Source organism: Perognathus longimembris, chromosome 1 (assembly GCF_023159225.1).
Source record: "Perognathus longimembris pacificus isolate PPM17 chromosome 1, ASM2315922v1, whole genome shotgun sequence".
NCBI lineage: Eukaryota > Metazoa > Chordata > Mammalia > Rodentia > Heteromyidae > Perognathus > Perognathus longimembris.
Window position 1 is genome coordinate 135771849 of NC_063161.1, and position 22261 is coordinate 135794109.

Genomic DNA, 22261 nt, shown 5'->3' on the forward strand with positions numbered 1-22261 from the left:
AGTTGTACAGTTCATTTCCAACATAGTATCTAGTGAGCACCACCGTAGCATTTGTTTACCCTTTGTCCTATCCTTTCTATGCCCCCCCTTACCCTTGACAAGACAGATAAACTTACAAACAAGACAAAAGGTACAAAAAGCAGGAACAAAGAAAAACTCTGGTTTCCATTTCTTGGAGTTCTTTTCAATAACTATTGAGCCTTTGTGATCCTCTGTTATGAATCTCTGTGTGAATGTCTAGAGACTTGTATATGGCCCCTGTGTAATACATGTGCTGATACGTTTTCTATCTTTTACCATCCAATGTGTTTATTTGTAGATTCCTGCTGGCACTATTTGGGCACCTCTGACCTACAAATAAATAAGTCAAGGCAACACAGGAAAGGGCTATGATTTGCAATGGTTTTTACACTTTGTAGAGGCCTCAGCAACTGGGAACTATAAATGTGGTCACAGTAATGAAAAACAACTACTTTTTCTAGGGCTTGATTCTTCTCTCAGAATTTGAAGATACTTAAATCTAGCAATTCCCACTCTTTTCTCATCTAATTTGCAGGTAGTGAACTAATAAGAAAATGAAAGAACTCTCTCCATTAAAAAAATGAATAAAACCAACAACAAAAAGTCACTTGGGGCTTCGTCTGAAGGAATGGGTAGCACTTAAAAAGTTCAAACCTGAAAAAAGAACTAGTAAGCAGAAAATAAAAGCATCTACTACTGAAACAGAAAATAAATATTAGGAAAAATGTCAGAGAAGTTGCAGTGTTGGAAAGATCAATGAAATAAGCAAATACTACCTGCTAGCCTGACCTAATTAAAACAAGATAGAAAACAAAAATGTACTCAGAATCAGAGAGCTTATCAAGACAGCTGCAATAGACACTAAAAGAAAAAAAAGGACTATTCTGAACACATTTACACCAATTTTGATCACAATTTAGGTTACTGAGTAAATTAATTGAAAAAAATAATACTGAAGAATGGCTTCAGATGAAAGAAAATAGAGTAGTAAAGCTAACTAATAATTTACAACTAGAGAATAATTAAATGAACCGGAACTACTAGATTGGAGATGAAATTGTTTCTGTGTTGCTGGGACAAATCCCCTAGATAAAATGTGGTATATATACACAACAGAATTCTATTTTTCCATCGGAAAGAATGATATTGCCCCATTCGTAAGGAAACGGAAAGATTTGGTCAAAATTATACTAAGAGAAGTAAGCCAGACCCAAAGAAACATAGGCTGCATGGTTTCTTTCATTTGTAATAACTAAAATGTGGCTATAAATCTACAAGTAAACCAAATGGATAGTAAAATACAAATAATTACACCTGGACATAATTAATTAAACAGCAACCTAAACATTCACACAGTGAGAACAAAGGATATTCTTAGGAGAGGGTTGCAAGAGCTCAATAGCTATGTGCATAAGATCACATAAATGATGCTTACTGAAATGAACCCCAAGAAATAGAAGAGGTTTTTTATTATACTGTTTATGGTGTTTTTTTTTTCCCTTTCTATTCTTCTTTGCTTTTGCTGTGATTTATTCACGTCTGTCGCTGTTTTTGATTTCTGTGTCCTTTGTATTTTATATGTTTATCTAATTTGGGAAGGGGAAGCACAGAAATGGTGGGACAAAGAGTAAAGCAAATCAGCCGTGAAGCCCACTAGTCACTACATTGGAAATACAACTTTGGGGAGAAGGAAAGTTGGGAGGAGAAAACTGGGAGAGAATGAGGGAGGGGTTGACACTGTTCAAAAGGAAATGTACTCATTACCTGATTCATGTAACTGTAACCCCTATGTACATCACCTTTACAATAAAGCATTTTTTTTCAATCCCTGAGATTTATTTGTGTATGATTTCAGGCTTCAGCCCATGGTCAGCTGCATTAAAACAATGGAAACCGGGTTCTGTAGCAAAGCAGAACGTAGGGAGCACATAGTAGAACAAAGCCGCTCATTACATGGCAGCCAAATAAGAGGCTGGAGTCCCAGTGTGTGAAGGCTAAGTCCCTAATAACTTGACTTCCTTGCATTAGACCCAAACATCCTACCACTTCCCAATAGTGCCAAATGTTGTTGACCAAGCCTTTAACACATAGCCTTTGGGAACATTTACGATACAAATTGCAACGAATTGCTATTAAGGTCATTACCAAGACTGTTAACATTTTAATATGGGCAGTATATGATTACTGTTACACATCTTAGGATTGATATTTCATGATGACAAGAAGATGCACTGTGCATCAACAATTACACATTAGAATTCTGTCAGGTCAGAAGCTAATCTCACAGGCTACTTTTCAATTCAGAAAACTTTCAAATAAAACCATACCTTTCTACTGTGAAGTAACCTAGTGAAAACATGAAAGGATATAAAAGTAGTTGCAATGCGTTAAGCAAGTGCCACATGCACTGTGCAAGTGGCTCTATCTATATCCCTGCTATTCAGAAGGCTGATATTTGAGAATCACAGCTCAAAGCCAGCCTGGGCAGGAAAGTCCATGACATTATCTCTCATTAACCACTGAAAAGTTGGAAGTGCAGCTATGATTCAAGTGGTAGAGAACTAGACTTATGTAAAAAAGCTCAGGGACAGCACTCAGGCCTTGAGTTCAAGCCCCAGGGCTGCTCTTTCCCCACCCCGCCCCACCCCCACCCCTGCCCCCCAAAGGTAGTCGCGATGACTGAGTTCATGAATTTTTGAGGTACCTACCATTTTGTTTTAGAATTCATAGAATACTTCCTAATGGAATTGGGAGTTGAAGAGGTAGGATCAAGTTGCAGATTTAATCTTTACAGTCAATAAATTTATATAACTTCTGACTAGAAAGGAGTTTTAAGGCATTAAAGAATTTGAAAAGTAGATTAAAAACATAAAAGCAAATGACCAGGGATAATTTAAATATCCAATAATATACTATTAGTTGGAAAGCTGCATAATGTCCAATTATAGAACAATATGCTACTAGTCAAAAAAAATTCTAAGTGCTCATGTGAAGGAATTGTTGGGGGACATGATGCTACAGTAGTTGTTCAGATAGGGAAAAAAAGTATTTCCATTTGAAAATACACAAGAATGTCAAGTGGAATCTAAGGAATGAGATGGTGATGAATCTTTCTGTTTTGTATTTATTGGTTTTGTAAAAAGAATGTGCTGGGGTTTGGTTATTATTGTTTTGTTGTTGTTTCTGCCAGTCCTGGGGCTTGGACTCAGGGCCTGAACATTGTCCCTGGCTCCTTTTGCTCACTCTACTGCTTGAGCCACAGCACCACTTTCAGTCTTTTCTGTTTATGTGGTACTAAGGAATCGAACCCAGGGCTTCATGCATGCTAGGCAAGCACTCTACTACTAAGCCACATTCCCAGCCCCAAGAATGTGCTGTGTTTAATCACAAAAACTGATGTCTTTCTTATACTACTTGAAACATATCGTCTGTATAAGACTGTTTCTATTGGCCATGACTTTTGACCAATTTTGGCTTTTGTAGACATTGAATTTAAAAATTCAATTAAGTACAATTGGTAACTGATACCCCCTTCACATAATCATTGTATAATTAAAATATACAAACCTAAGACATATATGTGGTTGCTTCAGTAAACAAATTAGCAAGCCTACTTTTATTCTTTACAGGAAAACTAAGGGTCATTAATGAAATAACCATTGTACTGGTCTGTAAGCCAAGAATGTCCTTTATAGTTCTGGATGGACATCATTTATTTTAACTGTTGTTTCAGAAAAGGGTACTTTTCTCTTATTTCAACACGAACATTTAGGGCCATGTTACTCAAAATATAAGCAGCATATTATTTAGGCCTTTCTGACATACATAATCTATTCCAGACCTACTCAATCAGTATCCCCAAATGACTCATACATGTTTAAATTTTGGAAAACAATGTCCTAGGCTACAAAGGAGAACTTTCTCTATTAGCAATAAGATGAATTTTGTTGTTTTGTTTTGTGTTTTTAAAGACAAGCCCAAGTTGGACTGGAACTGTAAATCGTCCCCTTCAACCTCTCAAGTGCTGGATTTAGCTATGTGCTTTGAAATCTGGCTTTTGCTATCTACAAAGCCTGTTTTTTGCCCTCATGTCTCCAGTTATAACCAGTTTTCACACCAATCACTTCACTTATTCCTATTTTGCCTTTGCATGGGAAACAAGGCAATTTAATCTTGTAGAGAAAATTCAAATATTCCATGCTGAATCCTGCTCCAAATAGAAGAGAGATAATTATATCAGCTATAATGTCTAAGCTCCAGGGATTTACATAAAGATTTCTGATGTTTTTGAATGAAGTGATTGCCCATGACATTTTATAAGGCATGAGTGTACTGTTACTAATTTTTCCCCAAAATGTTGGAATTTGCCCTTTCCAAAGAAATTACCCAGGGACAAAAAAGAAACGCAATTTTCTTTGCTCTAGTCAATTTTCCTTGAGAACTGTCAGTAGATAAACAATGTAACAAACATCTTCCTGTCTTATTACTCTCTAGTCATTTCTAAAGTCTGAAGAAAAAAACCGTTTTTGGTTTAATCACCAACTTTGTCACTCTGTACCATCTGGCAACATACCCAAATAATTTCCACAAAGGAAGCACATCAAAGTAGACAGATCTGTCACTCTACCTAATAATTCTAAGTAATCTAAGGCCATTTTTTCCCTGAAACTTCCAGCAAAAAATGTTTGAAAAGAAGCATCATGAGAATATGCAATTAAATACAGAATCTTGCATGTTGCTTACAAGGACACTAAACAGTTGCCATATATTCTTACTTTTTACAAATTATAATACTTTACAAATTTCACTTAAAATAAAGATATGACATACTTTAAGAAATTTACTTTAATTCTAAGTGATTAATCATGAGTGCACAGTACATTTTTCATCTATTCAAACAGTAAAGTGACAAAACAACTTTCTAAAATATACTGCATACTTTGACTTTTTAAAATAATCTAATACCTCATTTGTATATGTATTGTAATGTATAATAATTTCATCTTAGATCTAAGGGCCCTAATATGAGGGCATTTTCATGTAACTATTAAGTTTATACCTAGAAAGGGTAAAAGCAACATCTGAATTTGGAATGGCCTCCTATCGTAAACCCAAGTAACAATGTCCTCTTATGAAAATTTTCCATAAATTATTAATGACTTTACTGTATTCAAAAAACAGCTTCAGCAAATGTGAAAAACATGAAAAAAGCCTGCTATTTGTTTGTTGATTCATGATGAGAAAAGAGAAAGCAAGACAAAAATATTACTCTTCTACAGAAAGTTGTTTTATAAAAGGAAAAGTATCAAAAGGTCCAATAAGCATTCAACTTTCTCAGGACAAAATGATATTCAGTGAGTCCATTTTCTGAATTACTCAATAACCCCAGGTGATTTTCAAATTAGGAGGCAAATTGCTGGCAGTAAGTTCATCAAACTTAGAGATATCTTTAACAGGGACTTTATAGAAATCAACAATATCTCTGACTCTGCACATCTGGTGAAGCCTGGAGTTGGGTACTGCATGGCCCAAGTCATCAGCTAAGTGTGCCAGCAGACTGAACTTCACATGACCATCTTCAACGGAGATGTCCTGCCAATCACTAGGAACAGATGAACCCAAAACTTCTTTAAGACGAGATTCCACACGACTCTGGAGATCTTCGGGTGGTGTGTATGCTCGGCTTCGTAAAGGTGGACACACCAGAACAGGTTCTTTTCTTATCTCTTCTACGGGCGCAGCCACCACTGGTTCTTTCTCTTTTCTACAATGTCCAAAAGCAAGCACATCAATCTCTGGTTCACTTTATTAGTGAAGTTAACAGTTGACTGAATTTTGCCCATCAATCAAAATCAGTAAATAATTTGTACATTTACTAGTTTCTGGGCACTGTGGAGAACAGAGAAGCATAAGAGATTAATTCTTTTTCTTGGGAGGCTTATGATTGAATGAGTTAGTACAAACAGAAAACAAGAGATAAGTGCACACTTTATATTCCAGTCCAGTGCAGTGGCTCAGGCTTGTAAATCTAGCAACTCAGGAGGCTGAGATTTGAGGATCCACAGTTCAAAGCCAGTCTGGACAGGAGACTTTTATTTCCAATAAACTATTCAGAAAAAGCTAGCAATGGTGCTATGGCTCAAGTGGTAGCTGTGCTAGCCTTGAGCAAGAGAAACCCAGGGACAGTGTCTAGGCCTAGAGTTCAAGCCTCAGGACTAGCAAAACCCAAAACCAAAACCAAACCAAAATCAAAACCCTAAGAATCAATGTAAGTCATTTTCTCTAGATCCCTAGTTCTCTAATACTTAACTTCAGTATGACTTTCTATAATTACCTCACACTAATTTCCTAGATGCCCTATAGGCCCATTCAAACTAATCTATAGTCCCCCCCCCCCCAAAAAAAAATCTCTATTTTGTTTCCTGATACCATTTGTTAGCTCAAGTTCCATCCTTTTTTGGATGCCAGTATTGTATCATCACCTACAGACAGGTACCTTATTTATCCTTCAAGTCTATCACATTATCTTCCAAGAAAAACCAAAGTGATTCCCTCAATCAAATATAAATTTCTTAGATCTTCTCTTTGTATCACTTTATATTGCTCAAAGAATACATTTCAAAGATATCACAAGTTCTATTTTTTATTTACATTCTCCTTCTCTTACAAGATTAGGATTTCTTTGAGTTAAATAGTTTTACACTTTGGACTAAACAATTCTTGTTGTAGGGGGCCATCCCATTTGCTGTAAGCTGTTTGCTAGCATCTCTGGCCTCTATTAGATGCTAGTAGTACTCTTATGCGCACGTGTATACACACACATATACACACACACAATAATGAAAACCAAAAGACACTGCCAATGATCCTAAGTGAGCAACACTGTCTCAAATTGAGACAATGGTGATTGAGCCATGGTTATATAAGTTCCTGATAGAGACTTGTTTTACTGATTTGAGGGCAGTGAAAAGGGATCTGCCTGTCATATCATTTAAATGCTTAATATAATGTCTGTGAACTACCTAGGGAGTCCTGTTTCCTATGGCTTTGGCATCTGACAGGAATTAATCATCTCTATAGAGATCTGGGAAACAAGAAATGAAATGATGTCTGGTCAAGAATACCACTGTTAATAATAACAATAATAATTCTTCCTTTCCTACTTAAATGATTTCTGTTTATGTGGGAAGCATTAAAAAAAAAATCAGTACAAAGCTGGCCCAAAGGAAAAACTAGGAAACGACCAGAAAAAGCTAAAAGCAAAAGGCTCAGATTGCATAACACCAGTTTGGCAAGTAAAAGGGTCTGCATTCAAACGACAATATTGCCAAAATTATAATTGATATAAATCCAACAGAGTATTAAAAAATAGAAAAAAGCAAAGCCAAAAAAAACTGAGTTGTTTGAAAACACGACAGCTGATAACCCCTGTTTAACTTAAATAAAATCAAAACTGTAAAAGGAAATATAATAGATGCCTCAGAAATATAAGGTACTATAAGGAACACACACCCACATTCCCATTTTTGAGACAGGGTCTCTTTTGCCTTTTTGCCTTGGTCTCCAGGGTGCTGAGATTACATGTGTGAACCATCACACCTGGCTTAGTTATCTTTTTAAATGCTCTAATTTTCCACATAATTTACTACTTAAAATTTGTACTCTGTATTTGGTCATTTTCCTCCCTCTACTAGCACATAGGAGGTCTAAGATTTGGTCTAATTAGCCACTCTATCCTTCACCTAAACTACAGCCTGGCATAGAGTCAACACTAAATGTTGGAAATAGTGAACAAAATAAACTTGTAGACTTGGAAAACAATAACAAACATAAGTGTGTAGACTTAAAAGGTAATAAGTAACAAACACTGACCAAACGAGAAGAGAGAGAGGAGGCTAATACATGAGCTGATGACAAAAATCCTTCTGGACTGCTAAAACTAATTATGAGATTCCATCATATGTTTAGATACCCTTAAAAATTAGGTAGGTCAAATGCCTTTACTTTCGACTGACACCATGCAATGCAGTGGGGAAAAAATAGTAGATAATAAATTAGGACCAAACTCTGTCCTTTCTAATTTTGGGAAAATACTTTTCTGTGGCAAGCCTCAGTTTCCTCACCCAGAAGAGAAAGGGCTTTCATTCCCCGGCTGCACCCTGACGTTTAGGAAAAATACCCTCCCACACTAATGGAGGTAGGAAGGGGGAGCAACTAAAGTCACATTCAATGTACGATATGTAAAAACTGAACTATGTAACGTGAGGGTAAGCATGCGGGGATGGGGGAGGGTGAAGAATAATGAATGGAAGGGGTGACAATGTTCCACACGCATCGTACTCCTAACCTGACTTATGAATTGTAACCTCTTGGCACCAACTACTTAATCATAAGATTTTTTTTTAAAGAAGAAAGAAGCCCTTGCAGGAAAGGCTTTGTGGAAACGATATCAACACACAACCTGGGGAGCTGCGCGGCCTGGCGCAGCCCACCCGAGAAAAGACTCCGGCAGGGCCAGCCTGGACGGAAAGCGCAGTAGGCCCAGCGCGTTCACCGCGCCCGTTTGGGCAGCTGCCCGTTCCAAACCAGAGGTCTGGGCTGGCGCACGCGCACACGCGGCCAACGCTGTCCGCTTCATAAACCGATACCTGAGATGGAAGGAAAAAGGGAACCCTGTTTCGGGACGGAGGGGAGGTGACTGTGGTCAGCCACTACCAGAGACCCCCGCTGAAGCTTCTGATCTTGGAACCCCAATCCACTTGACCTCCATCAGCCTAGGGACCCGCGACCCAATCTTACAGGGCACGGCACGGCCCTCAGATCTCGTCCCTCACTTTTCTCCTTCCTCTCTTTACTCTTAATGAACGTAAGCCACAGGGGAGAAAAATCCTCAAGCTTTACCTGGATAGAGACCAAAATTCTCTGCGTGTGGCTCCCAAGAATATCCGCGTCAAGTCTCTCCCAGCAATGCCGGAGACACAAAACGCCGCCATCTTCAATGACAGCCTAAACCTTGACCTCCCCCTCAAGCGCGATCTGTCTCTCAGCCAATCGGGTGCAAGTTTAGTAGCAGAGGCCATCGTCCTCCACCCTTTGCACGCTGGGAAGTGTAGTCTCTGCGGCCATTTCGGAGGCTTGGCCACCTCGTACCCTCAGGGCATGATGGGAGTTGTAGTTGGAGGGCGTCCGGGGAAGGTTTCTGGGTGACGCCTTCTGGTCCGGGGGCGGACTTCGGTCACGGCGCTGCTTGTCTGTGAGGAGGAGGGTGAGGCGCTGAAACTGGCAACTGGGAGGAGGCTCTAAGGAGGCCTGAAGACGGCCCAACCCAGTAAGGGGAGGGCCTCGAGGGCGGAGGAGAAGCGCGTCCGAGATGCAGCTGGGAACGTGACCGCTCCGGGGACTGAGGTACGACCTGGCTGGCCACCGTCGAGGAACCTCGTCCTGGTTGGGCCTAATTTCCTGCAGCCTGCAAGGCCCCACCAGAGTGTCCTTTCCGTGCGGACGCCCCTCTACGCTGGCCGGGAGATGTCCTCCCCGAACCCCCCGCTGGAGCCAAAGGTAAGTCTAGGGAAGCCCCGTTATCTCGCCACTTAGCCTGGGACGGCTAGGCCGAGTCCTCCCCCTTTGCTGCTCCACATCTCCTGATAGCGAGTGCGCCTCCGGGTCCCCGCCTCCCTCTCTCCGGGTGCTCTGGGGTACGGTCTATTTGCAGATCGCCCACCAGCGCTCCTGTACATTCCAGAGCGTCTCGATATATCGTCTGGAGAAAATTAGCATCGCTCCAAGCTAGCTCTCATTTGTGAGCTTCTCCAGGTGAGCCTTGGTTTGTTTTGTTTTTTTCTGGACCTCCTATTGTCTTCTGTGCCTGTCGATGATGCCTGAACCCAAAAGGTAGGTGCTTAGAGAACCTGATGGATTTGAAGCGGCTTGTACTCCAGTGAGAATACAGTCCGGGAGCAGGGGAGTGAGATAAGGGAAACTTAGAGGCCTTGGGGGCAGTTTACTAAAATGTAAATGTTAGGGTATAAGTATTAAACCCCCAAGACTTTATCCTTAGGCTTTTTACTTCAGAGGACAGGGTTCTAACCCACTTAGCCCTCTTGTCAGTTCCCAGTATTGGGCACCTTTTGGCCTTCTTGGTTCACACATTTCTTCTAGCCTCCTGGCCATAGTAGTGAAAGTACCCTTGAGACAGTAGGAACTGACTGCAGAAACCGTACTGTTTCAGGGGATGCTGACATTTGAGGATGTGGCTGTGTTTTTTTACCCAGGAGGAGTGGGTGTATCTGGACCCATCTCAGAGAAGCCTGTATAAAGATGTCATGATGGAGAATTATGAAACCTGGTCTCATTGGGTAAGGATGTGCTATTTCCCTAAGTAAAATATCTGAGAAGTTATTAGAGCTCAGACCCAGAATGCTTAGACCAGGGCTATTATCCAATCTGCTTTGTTTCAGAGCTCTGATTCAAATCCTTCAGCCATAAATTGTTTCCATGACTCTCTTGTTTCTAGCTTCCTTGCAGTGACCAAGATGTATGCTTTTCTGGCTTCCTGTATTCATAATCTCATTCCCATGTTGCTCTGTACTTTCCCTCCTGGCACATCCTCCTACTGTTTTCCTCCCACCCCTTTTCACTCTGCCTTCTGGAGCCCCTGTTCCTCTTCACACAGTGTTCCTTACCCTTCCTGCCCTTAACTAAAGCTTGGCACTTTTCCAAGGACATCACTTCTTTGGCAGTCCTTCAAGTAGGGGCTGCTTATTCTCTCACATCCTCCTCCTTCCCCATCTTTTGTCTCAAAGCTGGAAGGGCGAAGTCATTGTTCTACCAGTTCTTCTGTGCTGTTCCCAAAGCATTAGTTTTCCACCTTCAAACAAAACCTCTCCTTTGAAGCCCCAGCAGTTTTGCTCAACCCACTGAATTTCTTTTCACCATCATCTGCCATAAACTTTGTCTTTGGTCCTTCACATATAACTTTATCACATTTCAAAATCTTTTCTACTTAACCCTCAACATCACTGACCCAGTCAATTCTTGAGCCTCAGTGGATCTGGATCATATGAATGTCAAGGAACCTGCTTTCCACATGGATTTAACTACTCCGAGTTAATAAGGTCCTCATTTTTTTCATAACAGGCAAATCTGAAGTGGTCATTTTCTGACCACTTATTTATTGACTGACCCTGTGTTTTCTGCCCCTGGTTTGCTTACTACAGTCTAACAATCTATTTCTCCTATACCCTTACACTAAAACCTATTCCTTCACTATGTGCTTCTTACCCCTTGATGTGTCTGGTTTTGCACCAGGGTGTCAATCCTTTTCTCACTTGACCTCCCATCTAAATTACCAGCATAGCATATTGCCATCTGCTATCTGCCATGCTATTCTGCAGAATTCAAATCCTGTCCTTATAAAATCTACCCCTTAGTAGCCTTATGACTATGAGCCCATTACTTCACTCTTCTGTGCCTCAATATCACAGATAGATTGATCGATCGATCGATAGATAGATAGATAGCACCTCTTAGGGTTATTATCAGCATTAATTAAATTAATATATGTATAGCACTTAGGACATTGACTAGTATGTCCTAAGAACAATATAAATATTGATTACTCTTTTCATGTTCTGTGTTAAATTTCAAATTCAATATCTCTTACCTAGATTATTAGCCTTAAACCAGCCTCTGGCTACCAGTCTCCCTTTGTCTTCACATATTCGGTTACCAAAGTATTAATTAATTGCCTGGAATTTGGGCTTCTTATAGCTATAAAGCACAAAAATTTTAGCACCAGTGGCTCACCTGTAATGCTTGCTACTCAGGTGACTGATATCTGAGGACCGAAGTTCAAAGCCAGCTCAGGCAGGATAGTCTGTGAGACTCTTATCTCCAGTTAACCACTAGAAAACTGGGAAGTGGTGCTGTGGCTCAGGTGGTAGGGTGCTAGCCTTGAGCAAAAATGAGCTCAAGGATAGTGCCCAGTCCCAGAGTTCAAGCCCTATAATCGACCAAAACAACAAGACAAGAGGACAAAAATGTTAATTTCTTCTACTGGGGCAAAATACAATATAGCTTTGTCATGGCTTTTATGTCTCTCCTGTTATTTTTTTTACAACACCTTAATCTTCAGCCATATCAGTTGATGATTTTTTTAATTACAATATGCCCATGGTTTCTGTGAGTTACTGCTGGCCTGTCCATACATATAGTATCCTGGTTGATGGAACCAGACCAGTTCCAGCCCTCCTGCTGGAGTATATGTGAATATGATGTGGACAAAGGCATGGCAGTGAGCTCATCTATGATCTTGTGCTTTTAAGCTCTGTTCCCCCACACACACCTATTTTTTTTTTTTGTCAGTTGTGGGGCTTGAACTCATAGTATGAACACTGTCCTGAGCTTTTTTCAAAAAGCTCGAGGCTAACACTACCACTTGAGCCACAGTGCAACTTCTGGATTTTTCTGAGTATTTTCTTAGAGATAAGGAATGTCTCAAGGACTTTCCTGCCTGGGCTAGCTTTGAAATGCAATCGTCAGATCTCAGCCTCCTGAGTAGCTAGGGGCACCAAGGTAGGCTCTCTTCTTTATTTCAACTTTCTACCAATACAATTTTCCATCATCTTAACCCAATCTTGTTCTGTCTCACACAGTATATCTACTTCCACATTACCGTTTCCTTTCCTACTCTCTACTCTAAGCTACCATATTACAAGAACTGTTTAAAGATTGCTTAAAGTTAACTCAACCTAACTTAATCCAACGGTGTGTCTTATGGAACATATGATCATAATTATAGCTGAACAGCAAAAGAGGACTAAAAGCAGAAACTGAATCAATCTGAAGAAGTCAGCTTATTCTGCTTTAGACTGCTCTGAGAAACTGCTGTAGACTAGGTGGTTTAAGTAGCACATTTTTATCTCACAGTTCTAGAGGCTGGGAAGTCCAAGATCAAGATACTGTCAGACTTGATTCCTGGTGAGAGCCCTCTTCCTTACTTGAAGATAGCTTCCTCCTTTCTTTGTCCTCACATACCAGCAGTAGAGCAAGAAGAGCATACTTGTCTTTATTTTGCTTCGAAGCATTGATGATTCCCATCATATGGACCCTACCCTCATGATCTTATCTAAACCTAGTTACCTACCAAAAGTCTCATCTCCAGATACTGACACATTGGGGCTCAGGGCATCTACATGAATTTTCAGAAGAGATACAACATTCCACTCATAGCACTCTATGCTGTTTTTTTCCCCTTAGCAGAATATTCTTTCCTTCTTATGACCATATATTTCTGTCATTTTAGTTTCTATATTGTGGCTAGATTTCAATTCTGGGCATGTTCAGATTTACCTAGGTATTTTAGTTCTCTCTGAAGAGATTCAATTTTAGCCACTGCCTACTGTAGATAAATTAGGTATGATCACAGAAACAAGCACATCATAATAAAGTCCAGGTCTAACAGATAGGTCATTTCAGTGCTGCTCTGTATGAAAGCCTACATTCATTTTCTTCATCTTCCTGTTCCGTTTACCTATTTATTTTTGTCCGGTGTCATTACTTTATTACTTGGGTAGCATTTTATATCTGGCATCATTCTTTAGTATTCCTTTTTAAGGTGTATTTAACCAGTTGCTTGTATTTTCTGGTTCACAGATTCTTGTTTGTTGTTTGTTTACCTGGTTCATATGATTTTGATAGAAATGTTAGCTTCATAGAATAGTTTGGTAAGAAATGTGCTTACAATAGTAATGTTATAAGAGACCTCTTGAATGGCTGGATCTACAGGTATACACCAGCATTTCTGATTAGATCTGTACATTCCTTGTTATGTTCATTCCTGTGCTTACAGTTTTTGTTAATACTGTAAGTACCATATTTTATTTTCCTATAATATTTACTTTTTATTTTGGTGGCAAGATTTTTATCTTGTTGCTATTTTATTTCCATTTGATTAAGAAAGTTTAGGTAGCCATTCATGGTATCATCAAGTAGTGACAAATTTGTCATAGCTCTTTGATTAAACAGCCCCTCCCTCCAAACAACACCTACTATATAAAGACTTTTCCCTTCTCACCAGGAACTTACAGTCCAGATGGAGAGACAAAAACAAACAGTAAGTGCAGTGGAGCTGGTACTGGGATGTAAAGGATGTATATGGACATAAAGCTGAGTAACAGTTACATAACTAGTTGTCAAAGGAACAGAAATAGACAATGAAACTAATTACAGGAGGTCAAAGAAATAGGGAGCAAATTAAAACACTGTAAACAAAACAAAACAAAAAATTGAGGATGATCCAACAGTGTCAGATGCTGCTGAAGGTAATAAGGACTGAAAATTTCCCATTGTATTTGTTGATTTGATAAGATGTGTCCCTGTGTGGTATAATCAGATTTTGTAATAGTATGCAAAATAAATTGAGAAAATATTGGACATAATAAGGAGGAAATAGACTATCACCTAAAAACTTCTTTTCAAAGTTTGGTTTTCATCAAGAAAAAGATTTCAGGTTGAAAATAATAATACAGATAATAATAATTATCTGTATGATAATAGGAATGTATAACTGGAAAATGTAGGTTGAGAAAAGTTGGAAACAGTATTTGAACAACTGCTCATAGGGAAATGGAATCTGGAAAGAGGTAGATGTAGTAATGTTGGATGTGAGTGAAATCTACATGTACTGTTGAAGATAATGTTATAGATAGGGGCAAAAAGTTAAGGAAGTTCTTTTATCCTTTGTTTATTATGTGAAACAGTCCACAAAAGGCAATTTGGGAAGGAACATTGGATAGGCAAAGAATAAATCAAGGTTCTAAGTAACTGCTTAGTAATTCCTGTCAATTATCAGCTTTAAGACACCATGTCACTTCAAGGCTTTATATTTTTGAGACATTTTATATTTAGGAGCTACTTTTAATTTATTGTCATATAATGTTTATTAAACATTCGTTGTAGTTGGTAAGGTACTTCATATCTTACCTTTGCATGTTGGCTCATTACAGTGTCTATATGCTTTAAATGGTTAGCGAATAGATTCTGACTTCTTTTCCCTTGGTTCTTTGTCTTTTATCCTTCCAAGATCCTGTAATTGGTTCCTTTCTGTCAATTATTTGGTCTGCTCACATCCCAGAAATGCTTTCTCATCCTAAATTTTCCTGAACCTGATGGGTTTTTTCTTCATTACTGTTTTTCCTTGATATTCCCACCACTATGTGTTTTGCTTTATTTTTCTTTCATTCACCCATGTTACCTAGCATAATTCCTGTGGATTTCACAACCCATCTGCTTAACTCTTCTTACACCTACTCTTATTTTATGGCTCCTAAACACTTTTCATACACTTCTCAAAAAATTTCTTGTTCTCTTAATCAGATAACTAAAAATATCAAATGGTGATATTAAGCCAGATAAAGTGGTACATGCCTATAGTGCCAGCTCCTCATCTGCAAGATGATTTGGTGAGCCTAGGAGCTTAAGGCCAGCCAGCATGAACTCTTTGATGGGTGAACTAGTTGAATCCTCATAATGATACTCTGAGTAGTAAACTACCTAGTGAGATTCAGTCAATTAATTTATCTTGGTTACCTTATTCTTCTAATAGTTTGTCATTTCCATTAAAGAACTTGGCTGATAGATATTTTATTTACAAATGTTCCAGATGTTTTGAACAGAGATAAAGATGAAGAGCCAATTGTGAAACAAGAAATTGAAGAAATTGAGGAAGATGTGGAACCACAAGGTGTAATAGTTACAAGAATAAAAAGTGAAATTGAGCAAGATTCCATGGACCAAGAAACCTTTGAACTTGTAGGTAGGTTAGATAAACAAAGAGGGATCTTCTTATGGGAAATACCACGGGAATCTTTGACCCAGGAACAGAAAATATTCAGAGAAAACACTAATATTATCCATAAGAGACCAAACTCAGAAGAGAAATGCCATAAATGTGAAGAATGTGGAAAGAGTTTTGTCCGCAAGGCCCATTTCATTCAACATCAAAGGGTCCATACTGGTGAGAAACCTTTTCAGTGCAAGGAATGCGGGAAAAGTTTTAGTCGAAGTTCATTTGTTATTGAACATCAGAGAATTCACACTGGGGAAAGGCCCTATGAGTGTAATTACTGTGGGAAAACCTTTAGTGTGAGCTCAACCCTTATTAGACATCAGAGAATCCACACTGGAGAGAGACCCTATCAGTGTAATCAGTGTAAACAGAGCTTCAGCCAGAGAAGGAGCCTTGTTAAACATCAAAGAATTCATACTGGTGAGAAACCCCACAAATGTAGTGACTGTGGGAAAGCCTTCAGTTGGAAGTCACACCTGATTGAGCATCAAAGAACTCACACTGGTGAAAAGCCTTATCACTGTACCAAATGTAAGAAAAGCTTTAGTCGAAATTCATTGCTTGTTGAGCATCAGAGAATTCATACTGGGGAAAGACCCCATAAGTGTGGTGAATGTGGGAAAGCCTTTAGGCTAAGTACATACCTGATACAACACCAAAAAATTCACACTGGTGAGAAGCCTTTTCTTTGTATCGAATGTGGAAAAAGCTTCAGTCGGAGCTCCTTTCTTATTGAGCATCAGAGGATCCATACTGGTGAACGACCTTATCAGTGTAAAGAATGTGGGAAAAGTTTCAGTCAACTTTGCAACCTTACTCGTCATCAGCGAATTCACACAGGAGACAAGCCTCATAAATGCGAGGAATGTGGAAAAGCCTTTAGTAGAAGCTCAGGGCTAATTCAACATCAGAGAATTCACACTAGGGAGAAGACTTACCCATACAGTGAAACTAAGGAAAGTTTTGGTCCAAATTGCAGTCTTGTTATACAGCAGGAGGTCTATCCTAAGGAAAAATCTTACAAATGTGATGAATGTGGGAAGACATTTAGTGTTAGTGCTCATCTCGTACAACATCAAAGAATCCACACTGGTGAAAAACCCTACCTGTGCACTGTTTGTGGGAAAAGCTTCAGTCGGAGCTCCTTTCTTATTGAACATCAGAGAATCCACACTGGCGAGAGACCCTATCTGTGCAGACAGTGTGGCAAAAGCTTCAGTCAGCTTTGTAATCTTATTCGACATCAGGGTGTTCATACAGGTAATAAGCCCCATAAATGTGAAGAATGTGGGAAGGCCTTTAGTCGGAACTCAGGTCTTATTCAACATCAGAGAATACATACAGGGGAGAAACCATATAAATGTGAGAAGTGTGACAAAAGTTTCAGTCAGCAGCGCAGCCTTGTCAACCATCAGAAGATACATGCAGAGATGAAAACTCAAGAAACCCATGAATGTGATGCTTGTGGTGAAGCCTTCACTTGCCGTATTTCTCTAATTCAGCATCAGAAATTACATACTGCATGGATGCAGCAAATGTAGAGAAATAAATAGTTTCGATTAAATTTGAGACTAACTAAAGTGCAGTTTTTAGTGTGGCTCAATGTGGGTCAGATTTAGTAATAATGCAAATTTTCCTTGACCTCAGGCAAGATCCTCTGAGTAACTACTCGTGGGCAATTGACTTGCAGTTGCTCTTTGCTTTCATAATCATGGGGAAAGATGAAGCATCTTTCTTCCTGTAACCAGTCATTCAGCAGACAAGTTAAACCCAGGTGCCAAGCATTTGGGAGGGTGTCCTGAAGGAGAGAGTTGAGTCAGAGTGGGGGATCTTGTAAGCTGTTAGAAAACTAAGAATGATGGTTTAAAAGAGCTCTCATCTCATATGACGATTCCTCGGTTCCACTAGAATGTTTGGCTATTCATGGTAAATCCAAGTGATTACGCATAGGCATGTGTATATTGTCAGGCAAAGCATAGATATTTTGAAACCAGTATACAAAGCTTTTGGTTCTTCAAGTCAGTTGTTTGGCGTGTGGGTTAATGCCCCATGCTTTGTGGTTCCCAGATCAATGAACTGAGTGCATCATTAATTTCACATGTTAAGAGTATATGATAAGAAACCTACAAGTATGTTATCAAGGAATCGTTGGGAGTGCCTTTCCCCCCATAACCTCCTCCTCCCAAAAAACTGGGGAAATTACTGTTCTTTTGTGTCCTCCCATCTGTGAAAAATGTCCGTAATACTCTATGAATAAGCTTACTCATTCACACCAGGAGCATGTGAAATTGTACATATTTTGAATACCAAGAATTAGAAATATGAACACATGAAGCTTATACTAGAAAGCTGAGATATTTTTGGTATTGCTTCAAATTTTTTGGTAGATTTTTGCATGCTATTTTAAAATCCTGGTTGTAGGACTTCCCTCAATAGTTGTTATAAACCTAGTACTTCATGTGTTTTAATCATTAAAATATGTTTTGGTTTTTGTTCTGCTTAATATTTGTTACTTTAATATTAAAATCAGTCCTATCAAATAACATTGCTGAGATGTTTAAATTAGATACAAAATTTGACAGTAATTGCTCTTATTTGTTAGGTCTGAAACTAGGTGTGTGTGTGTGTGTGTGTGTGTGTGTGTGTGTGTGTGTGTGTGTTTACCTGGGGACTGGTGGATCACATCTGTAATCAACCCTAGGTACAAAGGAGGCTGAGGATTACAGTTCAAAGCCATCCCAGGCAGGACCCTGAGACTCTTATCTCCAATTAGCCACCAAAAAAGCCAGAAATAGAGCTATAGCTATAGTGGTAGAACTTGAGCCTTGAGCAAAAAAAGAAACTAAGGGACATCACTCACACCTTGAGTTTAAGACAGTACTAACACACACACACACACACACACACACACACACATACACACACACACAAAGTCCAGTTTAGTTTCTGAGTATAGAATTCTAGGCCTTTAAGCTTTATAAATTTCCAATGCTTTGATCAGATGACATCTTTTTCCTATATTCCAGCAATTCTAAAACTTGTCTCTGAATTTCCATGTTTATGCATGGATATAAGTGTGGAAGTATATTACATACATAACAGTCTATGTGCACTCCCTTAGTTAAAATTACTCAGGAATACATTTAAGGCTTCAAAAGAAAACTTGTCAGCCAGTGAAAAATAACAAACCACCTGATTCAATAAAATTGTCTACCTACCCTAGTTGTATTTACCAGTGGTTCCCAGACCACAGTCTTAAGTAATAAATGAATTCCCTAGACCTGTTCTCAAGATTTTAAAGAAACTTAATGCAAAGTGTGTTTTCAGTTGAGACACACTGATATATTTGTCTTTCACTGGAATTATCTTGTTTAGGAGAAACTCTGGTGCTTTTTTTAAAAAAAATACTTGACCACAAATTTGAGGCTATAGTTGTATGGCATACTCATATTAGAATTACATAATTTTAACAAATTTTTTAGCAACCAAGGGTGTGAATTTGGAATGACAACTGAAAACTCCAATAGCAGTAGACAACTCTTAATTATATGTTTCATTCATTGCTTATTAAAAACATAGCCAAGGGGCTGGAAATATGGCCTAGTGGCAAGAGTGCTTGCCTCCTACACATGAAGCTCTTGGTTCGATTCCCCAGCACCACATATATGGAAAATGGCCAGAAGGGGCACTGTGGCTCAGGTGGCAGAGTGCTAGCCTTGAGCGGGAAGAAGCCAGGGATGGTGCTCAGGTCCTGAGTCCAAGGCCCAGGACTGGCCAAAATAAATAAATAAATAAATAATAAATAAAGTAGCCAAAAGAGTGATGTTTACTGTAAGCTAGTTATGTGTTCACTTCTCTCCCAAGAAAATCATAGAATTGTGTAGAAGATGCTAGGGAGGGAAAGAACCTAAAGGAAGAGGAAAATGTTTCATCCAGTGATGCTCAAAATAAAACTGATGTGTGTACCAGTGGAGGTTACTGTAAAGAATTCTGACCGACTTGTAGCTTCAGGGTTGAACTCTAGTTTGCTTGATGACTCAGTAATGAAGCAGGAAGAAAGAAGGCCACAGAGCAAAAAAGTTACTGTGCTCAGTAGACTTCTACCTATAGTTTCTGTGGTGATGTATATTTAAGTATGCTTTAGTTTGTGTAGGTCTGGGGGCTGGGGACATGGCCTAGTGGCAAGAGAGCTTGCCTTCCATCCCCAGCACCACGTATACAGAAAACGGCCAGAAGGGGTGCTGTGGCTCAAGTGGCAGAGTGCTAGCCTTGAGCAAAAAGAAAGCCAACGACAGTGCTCAGGCCCTGAGTCCAAGGCCCAGGACTGGCAAAAAAAAAAAAAAAAAAAAAAGAGATTGTGTAGGTCTGGGCTTTTGCAAAAAACAAAACAGTATGCACCATTATATATACCAGCATCCAGCCTAAGAAACAGATTCACTGATACCTTAAATACTCCCCTTGTGTACCTTTCCAAATACTACACACAAGTATTGTAAATTGCCTCTATTTTAACTCAGTGGGTATTTGTAGAAGAATGGGAGGGAAACAATTTAGGACCATAGTTGTTGAACTTTCTTAGGTGTACATTATGCTTCAGAAGTTGTATGTGCAGCCTGGTGCAGTGGTCATACCTGTAATCCTAGCTACTTGGGAAATGGAAATCAAGATTATAGTTTGAAGATGGCTGGGCAAAAGTTCTCAAGACCCTCATCTGGTTCAATAAAACGTTAAGCATGATGCCATTCATGTCATCCAACTACATGGGATATACGCATAGGAAGGTTGTAGTCCTGGCCAATCTAGGCTTGAATGTGAGATCTGTTCAGAAAATAAGAGCCAACTTGCCTGGGGGATGTGATTCAAAGTAGTAGAGGGCCTGATTGGCAATTGCAAAGTTCCAAGTTCAAACCCCAGTACCACCGAAGAATTTCCATGCAAAATTTTTGTCTCAGAAGTATGAGTTGGATGTGAAGAAGCTCAGCAGTCTTACAGTGGAGTAGTTGAGATATTGTGCTTCAGCCGAAGCGAAGGGGATTTGTGGAGTTAGGTTTGATGAGTGCTTATAGACAGAATGAACTTAGTGTTAATCGGAAGAGAAAGAAGACTCCAGGAAAGTGACCTGGAATAGTGCTGCAAGGACAGGGCTGAAGAGTTTTGGACATGGCTGTTAGGAAGTAATTAAAGGATTTTTTTTTTTTTTTTGCCAGTCCTGGGGCTTGAACTCAAGGCCTGGGCACTGTCCCCGAGCTTCTTTTTGCTCAAGGTTAGCACGCTACCACTTGAGCCACAGTGACACATTAAAGGATTTTTATAACAACAGCTTCTAAGTTGAGAGGGATCTTTTTCAGAGGGTTAAATAGTTTCCGTAGAGGAGATCAGCTGCCAACACAGACACATTTTACCATAATTACATTCAGTTGGTAAAAGTAAGGACAGTGTGATGCTTTTGTAAAATTAAATGCCTAATGTTTCTTTATTCTAAGATTAGGCCCTTTGCAAGTGGAAAAATCATTTTTAAAGGAACAGTAATGGGGAGATACACTTGCTAAATGAATGTCTTAGTTGAGAAAAGTGTCAACTTATTTTTTCATTCTTCTCAGTTTTTCTGGTCTGACAAAAGAATAAAGGAGATTACTTGTCTGGATATAAAGAAAGTTGTCTAACATTGTGCCTGATAAATATGCAAAATTATTATTTGTCAAAATGAAATTTAAATGTAAAAAGAGGGCTGTAGATTGACATTAAAGAAAAATGAGACCATTATGTCTTAGAAGATAGCTAATCGAGAGGCTGAAGATAGAGAACAGCAGGAGAAGAACTGATTAAATTATTGGACGAGCTAAATGAACTCTAGCATTAATGGTCCTAGCATTTTGGGACCTTTCTCTTGTTTGAGAGAAAAGAGGTCAGATTTACTAGTGTCTCACTAGGGAAAGGAGATAAATTGATTCATCTGAAATGACTCACATTTTGAAAATAAGTAAATTCATGTTTTGAGAGGGAAAGAGAATTTTCCTTTGATACCTTCATCTATAATCGAATTGGGAATATGCATTTTAATGCTATATATCCACTTCTGTTATTTATTGGTATTGGTATTTGAAGGCTTTGTGCTTGCTAGACAGGCAATTTACAGCCAAGCTATAGCTCTAGCTCTTCCTTACTAATCTATCAAGTTTATGTAATATTCCTGACTCTCTTTTTTCCTCTGCTTTTTCACTTCTATCAGTTTCATCCTTCCTTTTATGTTGTCCAAAGTTATGTTTAAATTATTTTTTGTAATCATGGTGTTCTTTCATACTTTTTCTATAGCTTAGTTGAGAAAATTAAGTTTATACACTATAATTATATGACCATTGTGAGTTGCAAAACTAGATGGCATGTTTGACTGTA

General features: G+C 39.0%; 2 protein-coding genes and 1 long non-coding RNA gene across 3 annotated transcripts; 2 read left to right on the top strand and 1 right to left on the bottom strand.

Moving 5' to 3' along the window:
- Window positions 1-749: 749 nt before the first annotated feature.
- Window positions 750-18580, top strand: LOC125346067. Its single transcript, XR_007209859.1, has 3 exons — window positions 750-762; window positions 1746-1751; window positions 17643-18580. It is a non-coding gene; the product is annotated as an uncharacterized LOC125346067 (long non-coding RNA).
- Window positions 4849-9400, bottom strand: Mrpl50 (mitochondrial ribosomal protein L50). Its single transcript, XM_048338271.1, has 2 exons — window positions 8923-9400; window positions 4849-5785 (listed from the first exon to the last, which is right to left on the bottom strand). The coding sequence occupies exons 1-2, from the start codon at window positions 9099-9101 to the stop codon at window positions 5398-5400; spliced, it is 567 nt and encodes a 188-aa protein (XP_048194228.1). The 5' UTR covers window positions 9102-9400; the 3' UTR covers window positions 4849-5397.
- Znf189 (zinc finger protein 189) lies at window positions 10329-17453 on the top strand. Its single transcript, XM_048338247.1, is given in 3 exon segments — window positions 10329-10356; window positions 10359-10376; window positions 15683-17453. Coding segments are annotated over 3 exon segments (1758 nt in total). The 5' UTR covers window positions 10329-10343; the 3' UTR covers window positions 17410-17453.
- Window positions 18581-22261: the final 3681 nt, after the last annotated feature.

Coding starts and splice junctions, on each gene's coding strand:
- Mrpl50 (XM_048338271.1), bottom strand. CDS start 9,101: ATGGCCTCTGCTACTAAACTTGCACCCGATTGGCTGAGAGACAGATCG. Junction 5,786..8,922: donor GAATTTTGGTCTCTATCCAG/GTAAAGCTTGAG, acceptor TGGACATTGTAG/AAAAGAGAAAGAACCAGTGG.